This window comes from Verticillium dahliae, genomic scaffold (genome assembly GCF_000150675.1).
Source record: "Verticillium dahliae VdLs.17 supercont1.27 genomic scaffold, whole genome shotgun sequence".
In the NCBI taxonomy this organism is placed as follows: Eukaryota; Fungi; Ascomycota; class Sordariomycetes; order Glomerellales; family Plectosphaerellaceae; genus Verticillium; species Verticillium dahliae.
The window spans coordinates 1,181-14,072 of record NW_009276928.1 but is presented as its reverse complement, the minus strand read 5'-3'; the positions used below and the strand labels follow the sequence as shown (position 1 = coordinate 14,072).

General features: G+C 50.7%; 5 protein-coding genes across 5 annotated transcripts; 3 read left to right on the top strand and 2 right to left on the bottom strand.

The window, feature by feature from the left end:
• The first annotated feature begins 383 nt into the window (after positions 1–383).
• Positions 384–1,588, top strand: VDAG_09706 (polysaccharide deacetylase family protein). Its single transcript, XM_009654565.1, has 2 exons — positions 384–497; positions 547–1,588. The coding sequence occupies exons 1-2, from the start codon at positions 392–394 to the stop codon at positions 1,377–1,379; spliced, it is 939 nt and encodes a 312-aa protein (XP_009652860.1). The 5' UTR covers positions 384–391; the 3' UTR covers positions 1,380–1,588.
• A 512-nt stretch (positions 1,589–2,100) lies between these two features.
• On the top strand, positions 2,101–3,710 carry VDAG_09705 (uncharacterized protein). The gene is made up of 3 exons (XM_009654564.1): positions 2,101–2,342; positions 2,391–2,820; positions 2,874–3,710. The coding sequence occupies exons 1-3, from the start codon at positions 2,162–2,164 to the stop codon at positions 3,667–3,669; spliced, it is 1,407 nt and encodes a 468-aa protein (XP_009652859.1). The 5' UTR covers positions 2,101–2,161; the 3' UTR covers positions 3,670–3,710.
• A 385-nt stretch (positions 3,711–4,095) lies between these two features.
• VDAG_09704 (Formyl transferase) lies at positions 4,096–4,947 on the top strand (the record flags this gene model as incomplete). The annotated part of the gene is made up of 1 exon (XM_009654563.1): positions 4,096–4,947. One exon carries the CDS (start codon positions 4,096–4,098, stop codon positions 4,945–4,947), a length of 852 nt encoding a protein of 283 aa, XP_009652858.1.
• A 27-nt stretch (positions 4,948–4,974) lies between these two features.
• On the bottom strand, positions 4,975–7,594 carry VDAG_09703 (alpha-L-fucosidase; the record flags this gene model as incomplete). The annotated part of the gene is made up of 6 exons (XM_009654562.1): positions 4,975–5,957; positions 6,121–6,640; positions 6,905–6,951; positions 6,979–7,104; positions 7,162–7,380; positions 7,432–7,594. The coding sequence occupies 6 exons, from the start codon at positions 7,592–7,594 to the stop codon at positions 4,975–4,977; spliced, it is 2,058 nt and encodes a 685-aa protein (XP_009652857.1).
• A 2,568-nt stretch (positions 7,595–10,162) lies between these two features.
• VDAG_09702 (sugar transporter STL1) lies at positions 10,163–12,161 on the bottom strand. Its single transcript, XM_009654561.1, has 4 exons — positions 11,325–12,161; positions 11,036–11,093; positions 10,585–10,980; positions 10,163–10,538 (listed from the first exon to the last, which is right to left on the bottom strand). The coding sequence occupies exons 1-4, from the start codon at positions 11,902–11,904 to the stop codon at positions 10,244–10,246; spliced, it is 1,329 nt and encodes a 442-aa protein (XP_009652856.1). The 5' UTR covers positions 11,905–12,161; the 3' UTR covers positions 10,163–10,243.
• Between the last annotated feature and the right edge of the window lie 731 nt (positions 12,162–12,892).

The following is a 12,892-nucleotide window of genomic DNA, read 5'->3' as shown; positions in this document are numbered from 1 at the left end:
CCGAAGCCTCAGCCAAGCTTGTTGATATCGCTGCGTCGTAGGGCCCCCGTCGCTTATTTGGCATGGTAGGTGCGGTCTTATCTTGCCAAATTGCACTACGTTCCTGTATCTTGACTAAACATGATAAGTCAAACATCGTCGAAGCAGCATCGACACTGTCTTTACCCCAACGGTACTGGCCCGCAGTTGGAGGCAACGGCCTCCTGAACAGCTACCCCGCGATAAGGGGCTTAGCCTCCAACGTCGCCATGACGTACTCCGGTGCGAATCCAGTTGTGGCGCCCGCAGATCAGGGAGGATCGATGCGGAGGGTACTCGGCAGATAAATGTCACTGTAACCGCACATGCCCCCGCATCTTCCAGAATTATCTACTCCTTCTCATACGCTACCATGGGCAAGAAACGTGTCTTGGTCAGCTATGGTGTCGATGTCGATGCCGTTGCCGGGTGGCTGGGCTCGTACGGCGGAGAAGATTCACCGAACGATATTAGCAGAGGTGAGGTTCGCGTCTACCCAATACGGACTCCATACTCACACAAGAATAGGTCTCTTTGCCGGCACTGTCGGAACCAGGAGGGTTCTGAAACTTTTCACCAAGTACAACATTAAAAGCACTTGGTTCATCCCGGGCCACAGCCTTGAGACGTTTCCCGAAGAAATGGCTGCCGTTCGTGATGCTGGCCATGAGATTGGTCTGCATGGGTACTCTCATGAGAACCCCACCGACATGACTATAGAACAGCAGAAGGAGGTCCTCGATAAGACGTACCGAATGTTGACCGAGTTTGCTGGTAAACCTCCTCGAGGGTCCGTCGCACCTTGGTGGGAGACCTCGAAGGAAGGCTGCCAGCTGTTGGCCGATTACGGGATTGAGTACGACCACAGCATGAGTCACCACGATTATCAGGCCTACTACCTTCGCACCGGAGATACTTGGACAAAGATCGACTACAAAAAGAAAGCCAGCGAGTGGATGAAACCTCTTGTACAAGGGCAAAACACTGGCATTGTTGAAATACCGGCAAACTGGTATCTCGACGACCTCCCACCAATGATGTTCATCAAAGACGCGCCAAACAGTCATGGTTTTGTGAACGCACGCGACGTTGAAGATATTTGGCGAGATCACTTTGATTACTTCTATCGGGAGTATGACGAGTTCATATTTCCCATAACCATACACCCTGATGTTTCGGGCCGCCCTCACGTCTTATTGATGCATGAGAGGCTCATCGAGTACATGAAGAGTCACGAAGGAGTGGAGTTTGTCACAATGGAGCAAATTTGCGATGATTTCAAGAGCAGAAACGCGGTTCCAGAGGGGTCAATTTTGCCTGCCACACCAGGAGCCATCATGAAAGAGTCTACAACGCTATAAGAGGATAGCTATCAATGCAGAGAGTTGAGACAATTGTATATCTTGCCTATCATCAATGTTCAGGCTCTGTTGAAGTCTCCTGCCATATTGAGAATCAATCAATCTCGATAGTCCGCTTGAGAATTCCACCAAGTAATTTCTCAATATCACGTCTCATTCATCATTTCCGGTGGTGCCCAAATGGTATGTTGTGATAAGGATCACCCGCTGGCCAAGAGTTAGTCCCGCGCCTGGTATTAGAGACTCACGTCTTCATGATTGACGAATACTTGTCACGAGCGCTTCCTCAGGCTCCAGATGTCGCTCAAACGAGTAAGATCGACCCCGCTTCCACATATGCGACTGACTGTTTCTGTGGCTATCAGAGTTGGGGTTTAGTGTCATGGCTGGAGCAACGTGAAACCAACCAGAGATGCTAGATTGCCCCAAGATGTCAAGATGACTCCAACCTTATCATCACGCTCCTTACGTGAACGACAATCACTCCACTTCGGTTCCCACTCAGCGGCACTTGCAGATGTAACCCAAGTCCGGGGAACGTTCTGCTGACGTTGGTCATGATTTGGGCCTGCGTACATGTCCTGAAAGCAGCCCAGACCAATCTCCTCTTCGGAGATAAGCCTGCTTCTCCCTCGTGTAGTAATGCACACGGTAGGTAACGCTTTCTATATAATAGAGGCGTGTATTCGTCTTACTGGCAGACACTTGTCGATCCTTCTTCAACCACAAAGATCCAGACGCATTTTATCGCACACGAAAGCCACTACAAACTGGGACCCAGCATGTCCAATAGCGATTCAGAAAAGGGCATTGATACCATTGCTCCAGTACGGACAAGCGGTAGCATCGAAGTCACCAAAGCAGACAACACCAATGAATCCTTTGAAGTTTTCAAAAAGGGCGAGGGCACAGTCGACTTCCGTACTGTAGGTTGGATTCATGCTTCGGTCATTTTCCTTAAAGGTGCGTCTCTCCTGTGCCGATGGCATTCAGCTCCTAATAAGCATTTAGTGATCTTCGCCACTGGGGTACTCAGTATACCTTCCGCCATGTTCGTTCTCGGGGCCCTACCCGGCGCCATCAACGTTCTGGGCTGGCAGTTTTTGAATACCTACTGTGCTATTATCCAGGGAAACTTCCGCAACACGCATGCTGGCTGCCATTCAATCGCCGACATGGCCTACGTTGTCGGCGGTGTTTGGCTGAGGGAAATTGTCGGCGTGCTTTTCCTCGTCACGTACGCAATTGTTGCGGCCAGTGGCATATTCGGATCCTCTGTCGGCCTCAATGCACTATCAAGCCACGCTATCTGCACGAATTGGTTTATGCTTGTCGCAACGATTGCTGTTTTTGGTCTTGCAAGCGTACGAAAATTTGAAAAGATTGCATGGCTTACGTGGGCTGGGTTTCTCTCGGTCTACATTGCTGTCTTCATTGTCGTGTGAGTTTGATGCGAGACTTTTACCTGCGAAATCCCGGCTGACAGCCCAACAGCGTCGGTGTCACTACCCGCGATCGTCCTGCAGCTGCTCCACGGACTGGAGATTTCGAATTGGGCTATCACGTTATCGGAAATCCGACATTCGTCACAGGCATCACGTCGGTGGCCACGATCTTTTGCTCTGGGGCCGGAACCTCAGCGTTTCTGCCCGTCATCTCAGAGATGCGAAAGCCCCGGGACTACAACAAGGCCGTTTACCTTTGCATGGGAATCGTCACAGCCTCCTACCTGACCTTCTCTTTGGTCGTCTATCGTTATTGTGGCCAATGGGTGGCCTCGCCTTCTCTCGGCAGTGCTGGCTACGTTGTCAAGAAAGTAGCTTACGGAATCGGCCTGATTGGTCTCCTCGTCAGCGCCTGTCTGTACGTCCATGTCGCGGCCAAGTACATGTTCGTTCGTATCCTGCGCAACTCGGAGCATCTGCAGAAGAACTCAGCTGTCCATTGGTCGGTTTGGTTTGGATGCACAGGCAGCATGTGTCTTGTATCTTTCCTTCTCGCGTCTGGCATCCCTATTTTCAATTATCTTCTCGCGCTCGCGGGCAGTCTGACCTTCTCGCCACTGGCACTCGGGCTGCCGGGGTATCTTTGGGTGCATGATCACCAACACTACCGCCAGGGCCGCTGGTGGCAGGCTCTTGTCTACTATTTGAACTGCCTCATGATTGCCCTGGCAGCTTTTCTGACGATTGGCGGCACATATGGCGTGGTACAGAACATTATTGACGCCTATGCCAGCGGAGAAATTGGAGGGGCCTTTTCTTGTGCAGACAACAGCGACTCTTCCTGAATTGCCGGATAGCTGAATTGTAGCCGCATGTCTTCGTTGGAATATCGCATTGCTGCTTGCATGCCATCATTAAACCCCGAGCAGTCTCGGTCTTCGCGTACGCTCTTTTCCTTGGGCGTTAATTTCTCAACGTCCTGAAGCATTGCAGCTGGGCATTCCGCAAGCGCTAGACTCTGTACGTGGCCAGGCAAGCCAGGAAAAGCGCGACGCCGAAGGATCTCCGACGTTACTGAAAACGGAGCCAATGCCCACGCGCGAGCCCGGTCGCTGTGGGTCAAATGTCCCCCGCCGAACATGCTTTCAGCCACGGAGGTTAAGTAAGCCCTGACATTTTCATCCACCAACGACACTGACTCACCTTCATCTTCACAACGACACCAACAGCCACGACACTTCCTTTGCACGGCTTCGACATCGCCTTTCAACATGGCTAACGATCACATCCTGACCCTGTCCTGCCCGGACAAGCCTGGCATCGTCCACGCGGTGACGGGCATCTTTGCCGAACAGAACCTCAACATTCTGGATCTCCAGCAGTTTTCCGACCCGGTTTCTGAGAAGTTCTTCATGCGTGTTCATTTTGGTCCCACTCAGTCGGAGTCGACGGCGCATTTGGATGAGCCTTTTGGCGCACTTGCTGCCGATCTCAAGATGGAGTACGATATTCGACCCGTCGCAAAGAAATTGCGTGTTTTGATCATGGTGTCCAAGATCGGCCACTGCCTCAACGACCTACTCTTCCGTACCAAGGCTGGCCAGCTGAACATTGAGGTGCCCCTTATTGTTTCGAATCACCCGGAGTTCCAGCAACTGGCTGGCAACTACGGCATTGACTTCAAGCATCTGCCCGTAACCAAGGACACCAAGGCCGAGCAGGAGCAGAAGATCCTGGACCTCATCAAGGAGCACGACATTGAGCTTGTCGTCCTCGCCCGTTACATGCAGGTTCTCTCACCGAGACTGTGCGAAGCTATGTCCGGACGCATCATCAACATCCACCACAGCTTCTTGCCATCCTTCAAGGGCGCCAAACCATACCACCAGGCCTATGAGCGCGGAGTCAAGATCATCGGTGCCACTGCTCATTTCGTCACGGCTGACCTTGATGAAGGCCCCATCATCGAGCAGCGTGTCTCTAGGGTCGACCATAGCCTGAACCCAAAGGAGCTGGTTGAGGAGGGAGCCAATGTCGAGAGCCAGGTCTTGGCCGCTGCGGTCAAGTGGACGGCCGAGGGACGCGTTTTTCTCAACAAAACCAAGACAGTAGTCTTCAATTAATTCATGCGCCGCGCGCGATCAATTCGGTTACAAAACCGTACCCTCGACATTTACGAGCCTCACTGTTGTTCGGGATCCAGTTAATGCCGCTGCAGTGACTACTCCATCGTCGTTCCAGGTAAAATCAACAGCGCCACCTCCTCGAAGTCGAAGTCCTTTGACACTACCACCGGCCCAGGATGCGGGGATTGCAGGCCCAAGGACCACTGTTCTGATCTCTTGAGAGGGAGCATCGTGCGCCAGGGGTAGGTCGACTACCAGCATACTCAGTATCGCTCCGGCGAGCCCGAAATTGGCGTCAATTTGAAACGGTTCGTTGCGCGCCGAGTACATGCTGAAGCCATTGTCGGCAAAGTTGACATCGATCGCGTAGCGGAGGTGATAATGCGCCATGTCAGTGTTGTTCAAACGCGCCCAGCAAGCAGATCGCCAGATCTTGCCCCATGCAGCGTTCGCGTCAGGCCCGTTACCATTGCCACGAGACTCCAGCGTCTTCCTGACGCCTGACTGAATCGTACCATTCGTATAGCCGCCTAGATAAGACGAAACCGAATATCCTGGATGCCAACCCGTCAAATGAGAAAGATGGCGATGCGTAGTCTTTTCTTCAAAGCCGAAAGAATCTGGAAGCTTCCATTCCTTGATGCCGCCCCAGTGGGTCAAATGAAGGCCTTTGTCCAGCTTTTTGAGGCTAAACTTGACATCTTCAAGAAAACCAGCATCGTCTTCCTGAACGTATTCAGCGCCAGACAAGACTGTATCAAACACGCGATGGATCTCTTGCTGATAGTGGGCGCACCCAAAAGTTGTTGGTCCATGCTCCGGGCTATTGCACGGATTGACGACCAGTGTTCCATCGTTGCTGAAATCATCTTCGATCAGCTGAGAGAGCCAAAACTCCGCAACTCCCTTGATCAGAGGATATCCCTGATCCCTGAACCAGCCGACATCTTGTGTGTAATCAAAATTATCCCAAACGTGCTGCATCATCCATGCGGGAGCGGCCGGATCTGTCGACTGATTAGCAAGTTGCAGCTTCAGACAGAACTGAGGGCACCTCACAGAATGCCCAACTGGCAGCATTTTTCATGGCTGTGTGTCCGAAAATATTCATCTCGTTATGCACAACCCAACCACTAGCGTTGTAAAGAAGCTGTGCCGTCTCAGACCCACGAGGTACCCAAGTTTTCTCCATGTAGTTCCAAAGCGCATCTTGGGTCCGACTGAGCCCTGTCTGGTCAGCAGCCCAGTAGTTCATTTGGAGGTTGATGTTGGCATGGTAATCACCACTCCAAGCTGGCCAAAGTTCTTCCGTCCACCGCCCAGCCAGGTTGGCCGGAAGGGAATCCTCTCGTGATGATGTGATGAGAAGATGTCGAGCGTAGTCGAACAAGAGAGCTTCCAAAAAGGGATCTCCTGGGCCGTCCGAATCATACTCTTGAATGAGTGCAGCGGTCTCTTTTTGCGCCGAGTTATTCGGATCGGGGAGATCAAAAGTAAAACTACCTTGAAGAGTCTGGTAGTCTTCAAGGTGACCTTCGAGAAGTCTCCGGCGACCTTGTTTTGCAGCGTCGTTGGTTACTTGTTCGACATATTCGTGAGGATCCACGCCACGGAAACTGTAGCCACTTTCTGTATTGCCTTTGGACTGATCAAAGTTCGTCTCTGCCCCAATGACAATTGTGAGTGTTTTCTGACCAACTGGTACAGTAACAGACAACGAGCCGTCATCGGAGCATTCCGTGGCTGGTATTGTACAGCCTGGTCTTCCTGTGATACGAGCTATTGACTCGTACTTCATACCCAGGGGGGGTCCAAGTTGGGTCACGCCGACCCCTTTAACGTACTGGTCCCCACAGGTGACGTTAAATAGATTTGCCTCAACGAGGACGTTTTCAAAGCCAAACTTCACCTTGGGAAGTGTCTCGCCCGTCGTTGATATACTGTAGACACATACCTTCGCTGGAAAGCTGCAGTAGACGACAGTAGTAAAGGTAGCTCCACCTGAGTCAAATTCAGTAGTATGTATACCTGTGGTCAAGTCGAGCGTCCGGCGATAGTCAGAAAAGTCGCCTATTTCTTCGACAGCAACACTGAAGTTCCCCAGGGTTCGGTATGCACCAAAATGGTCGCCTTCGCCCAGGAGAGGATCGACGTCTATGCAGCTTCTCCATTACACATGATTCAACCTAATTCGAGATATTAATGACTCACGTCCAGTACCATTTGCGAAGATGTTCGCTCGCAAACTCGGTAGTGCTTCGTATTTGGGAGATGTTGGGTTGCCGCCTGAGTAGCTCTGTGCCATCATGTCAGATTTTCCAAGCAAAGGTGACCAGGGGACAGCTACCTCGGATTCGAATGGCCCACCAGACCATAGAGAATCAACATTGATGATTACTTTCTCTAAACCAGGGGGGCCATGAGGCATTGCTAACCAGCTGTTAGACAGTAGAGTTTCGGAATTACTTTACCCATCCTCACCTCCAAGTTTCCCATTACCAACAGGATAGGCCTTCTTGAGGAGGTATATATCACTACTTCGAGTGCCGTGGGTAGCTGGAACTGTGGACGAAAGTGAGCGCCCCGTTACCAAGGCAATATTAGCGAAGAGCAGAACTGTCTGGGCACCAATTGAGGGTAACATTTCGAATCTGAGACGCTGTTCAACACAGGTTTTAGCCTCGCGGATGAAGATTATTTCCCCCTGACTTTGAAAAAGCCGAAGAAACGAGGTAGATGGCAAAGACGAATGATTTATACTTCTCAGCGAAGTCATGGCCGGCAATTCGTCCTAAAAGTGCATTTAATTTGACTTCAGTCGTTTCGACGGCCCGTTGGCCGGCCCATTAATCGGATCGAAAGGATAGATGGATAAATGCTGAGACTGCATATGCTCATGCACGATCCTTGAAGGTCTCAACGAGCATAGCTTGGTCATCACGCGATGGACGACCCTGCCAATAGCCACTCCTCACTAGGCTAAGCCTGCAACATGGGGCAAGTGATAACAGTATCATGACGAGGACCCAGAATCATTGTTACGGAGTACATGATACTTTGCTGCCTATAACGCAGGAGTATTTCTGATAGCGCGCCTGATGCGGTGAATGTGACACTCCGTGTGAGATGATCAAGCCCCTTTGGCCAAAACTTCCGTCACCCCGCACTTTACGCTACCATGCGATCAACTGAGTCCGTGAAATCCTGGTTAAGTGAGGGGTGGCGGGGTCGCAATGCCAGGGGTCTGTTGCCGACCCGACGGGTAACAAGTCGGGGACCGTTCACTTTGAGCAGCCGACGGCTGATCACATACTTCGCACGGTATATGATGAGCTCTCTCGGATGGTTAGAGGAACCTGAATCACTCTGCTAACAAAACATTGGGCATTGGCTTTACGTCAAGAGAATGGTACTGGTACACTCTTAACTTGTGAGAACTGGAAGTCACGGGGATAGGAACCCTGACAAGGAGATGGTCTACGTATAGTCCTACACGCGAGACTTCGTGCCCATATATTTCGACATGCAGCCTAAGAAAACTGATAGTAAAGGACCTGAAGGAAAGCGCTAGGGGAAATGTGAACATCATAGAAAAGTAATTCTATTCGAAGATATGGAGCCATAATCAGAGGTCGCATGAGGAACAATTGCAGCGCTACCTTGATGAGGATGTACCATGCGAACACCCCTCATGGCGCAAAGCTGATTACCTGTCCATTTCATCGATGCCTTGCTGAATCTTGCAGTTTGTCCAGAGATGCGTCCAAGTCTCCCTTCTCTAACAAGTTTGCTGCGGAAACGACCCTCTGCTTGATATCTGAGTTCCGCCCCAACGCCTCAGAATGCTGGAGACACCAGTGAAATAGTTTGCCTAGTACCTGTGCATCTCCCTGGTAGTCTGGAGCAACGTTGCCCATGTCCACTAACAAAAGCTTACCACCTTCAGGATGAGTAGTCTCTTCTGCCATTTCCTGTGACTGTATGGTGACGTTCCAGTCGCATATGTCTCCGTGCATGATCCCAATTTGATTGAGCTCTCTCACCCCATGTGCTAAGTCAAAGAGCTGCGATTCGGTAATGATGATATCTCCCTGCTTTGCAAGAGAGTCCAAACTGCGCCCTGCGAACGGCATGAGAATGCCAGCCACTGACCCCTCTTCCCAAGGCCCTGGTGATGCGTCTTGTATGACCACAGCGTGGATAGGGACGACGTTGAACGTCTTCTCCATCTCTCCAAATATGTTCTTGCCATCGACTTGACTATCCAAGTGGGCTAACAGTTTCTCTCGAGTGCGGATAGCCCTCTCAAAAGCCTTGATATCGTTGCTGAATTCGATCCGTTTGAATACAGCTTTGCGGCCGTTCCACTGACAGACATCTGCACCTTTGCTTAGATATCTTTTGTCATGGATGTCGCTATAGTGAACGGTAGGAAAACGGTCCTCAGGATCAGAGCCGTAATGAAGGATTTCAGTGATGGGTAGTGCAATGTTTTGCTCTTCCTGTGTATGGTAGGCGACAGGGCTACCTTTCAGCGTTGTTCGAATTGTATTCCAGCGAGGTTGCCGTCGGTGGCCGCGATGGTACGCCCTGACATGCTTTTGGACAATGGATGACAACCATGCGTCGTCACTGACTGGTACATCAACATCTAGTTGATACCATCGCCTATTGGCGACATCGTATGCCCGGACAGAGCACGGAGCCTTGGGCGAAGCAAAGTTGTCGTAGATCTCGATAACTGGATCGTGCCACTGTCGGCTTCTTTCGAGGACATGATGCGGTTTTCGTTTGAAATGACTTTTAATCTTTTCCATGGCCCAGATTGCTCAGATGCTGGAGTGAAGACTGAAGGAATGTGGAATGACGGAAGAGTGCGGGGTTTGAGAAAACGGTTCAGGGTTGGGCAACTTGGCGTACGAACCAAGAAGTACCCCTTGGCAAGGAGCGCCGAGAACAACAAATGGCCTGATACATGGGAAAACACGCATTAATCGTTTCCCCGAGCTCCCAATGGGGGTTTATTGCATGTAGAGACAAGTTCAAGTCATTCTGTGCTAGATCACGGCTAAAAGTCTCCCAAGATGCAAACAACGATGAACTCGCGGCAGCGTGCAAGTTTACGGTAGTGGTGAAACTTCCAGTCCGCTCTGCTCCAGAAATACCTCTAGAAGCTCAAAATCACCAGTTCGAGGACATCGATACATGAGTTCATTGTGGGTGCAAGCATGAATCTAATTTTGGGGATCACGAAGAGTGAATCATCTCAAGGGACTACCATTGGTGTGTATGCTCATAGGCGAACTTCCTCCCTGGTTTCCACGTAGTCTGTCTCGTCTCCCGGTTTTTCATGATCGAATTCTTGGGGCATCGCAATCGGGCGATTTCTTGCGAAGCGGACGGTTCCGAGGACAGAAGGAGATTCTCTGAACATCATGTCGATCTCTTCCAAGTTTCGCCCCATGGTCTCAGGGAACAGGAAGTAAACCGAAACTGGAATACAAGCGGCTATGACGGCATAGACGATGTAATACTGGTACCCGATACTCCTGATGGCCACAGGTGTAACCATGACAACAACAAAGTTCCTGCCACCGTCAGCTTAACTCTCCAGGAACATCGAAGTACACATACCATAGCCAGTGGTTAGCTGTGGACAGAGATGACATAGCCATCCGCAACTTGATCGGCGCAATCTCAGTAGCATAGAGAAAGTTGGCGCCCAAGAACCCAATGGGAACAAACGTATTGTACAGGTAGATGAAGCACCCGGCAGCTATCTGGGCTGCTTTGTTTTCCTTTGGGAATGAAGTGCTGATGGCAAGGGCGACCATGCATGAGGACATCCCAACACCGCTGATGATGAACACAGCTCGGCGGCCAAAACGGTCAATACAGACGAAACCAAGGAAAGACGATAGGAATTTCCAAGTCAAAGCTCCGGCGGTTAGAACACGTGCCATCTCCGTGCCCATCCCTAGGTTCTCTTGGAACAAGATTGTTGCGTAGACTGAGATGAGATTTGAGCCCCTGGAATGATCAATACGAGAAATATCTGCTGTCATGATGCTGAAAAAGCACTTACGACATCTGCTGGTAGAATTGGACCATCATGCAAAGCCCGAAGCGGTACAAGAGCTTATCTTCGCCCATTTTTCAGCATATCGCTCATCTTAACGCCGCCCTTGCTCGTTTCTTTCCAAGAGTGTTCGATGCCAGTGACCTCTGCATGAACCTCCATCGAGTCGACAGGAAAGCCTCTGAGAGCGGCGACGACCTTTCGGGCGGCTTGGTTGCGGTTTTCAACACAAGCCAGCGCGGCGATTCTGGAAGGAAGTAAATAGAGAAGAGGAGCACGAGCGAAAATGCAATACCAATTGCAATCGATGGTCGCCATGTAATGGGGCCAGACTTGAACTCCCAGAAGCCAAGGTTGATCCAGCTTTCGAGGACATAACCGACGCAGATGAAGAGGCCGTCTAAGACAACATGCCGTCCACGATTCTTTGCACCACTTGTCTCACTCTGCCACACCGGGACGATGGAGCTAAGCTGACCAATGCCGAGTCCGACGATGATACGGCCGACGATGAGCTGTGCCAAGCTATGGGCAGAACATTCGAGAGCTTCGCCGATGAGCGTACAAATACCGGCAGCGAAGATAACGTTTCGTCGCCCGAATTTGTCGCCCGTCCATGAGCAGGAAAGAGCGCCGCAAAGAGCTCCAATGGTGAATGTTGCGACCACGAAGCCTTGGAGTGTCGACTTTTGCTTCTTCTCACTGCCGGTTGTGTGAACGGTGTCAATCTCGGGAAACGTCTTCGTCCAGTCTTGGGTTGTCAAAAGTCCGCCTAATCCGGCTTGATTGTAACCGAAGAGGATGAATGCTGGACAGACAATCAAGGCGATTTGAAGGACGCTCAAGGCTTGTCCGGTGAGTCCAAAGTAGCTCATTTTCGCGGCTTGGGTGATGTAGAGGTTGAGATGCCAGTGAAGATGAACTCTCGAACAGCACGGGACCACAGCTTTATACGAACCTACACCATTACGCCCCCTCACTGATGCGGGGAGTAATGCTGAGCCCCAGTTGTCGCCATGGTAGGTTAATGGGGAAGGGCATGGAGAGGACACGATGGTGAACGTGAGCATGCGGAACGAAAGCCGTGAACTGTCCGTAGTGAGGCATCCCATGCATGGGTCTTGACGGAGACAAAGAGCCGCAGAGTGATCAGGAACACCGTGGTCTGTTGTCTATTATGGGTTCAAGACGCGACATTATCGTCGTTCATTCCCTAGCTCGACATTAGAGTGGCGAATACCAAGCTTTTGTCCCGTAGCACTGCCGTAGGCGGGTATGCCGGCACTAAAAGAGCCGCAAAGTGGGGGAGGCTAACACGCCGATCTAGCCGGACAGGCGCGATGTATCTATCATCACCTCGAGAACGTAGCTAAGAGGCGGAAAGTTTGATGGACCCGCAGTTCCAAACATGAAGGAATTCAAAATCCACGTTGTTGTGCGCTTCCTGACTCGGACCCGATAATAGTATAATGGACCATGCCCTACACAAACGAAAATGAAACGGAATAGCGAAGAAAGTTCGGAAACAGGACGTCGTACCACGAGCAACCCATGCCCTTTTTTCCTAGTGCTTCTAGGCATAGTCACGAGAGGTTCCATGACCTTTCAATTTGGATCGTGACTACAAAGAGAGGTATTAGCCGGGAGTTCCATTGACGCCTCCGAGCAGGATCATCGACTCTTCGTCTTCTTATAATCGAGACTTATAAGAGCCAATGCTATAATTATAGCTAAGAGCCGTTTATCCGTTTATTAGATACGTTATTTATATACTTTAAAGAAGAAACTATTATAGCGATTTAGCCCCTATAGCGCCTCGTCTATCCTTATCTATTAAACTTATACTATAAGCCTATATAGTCT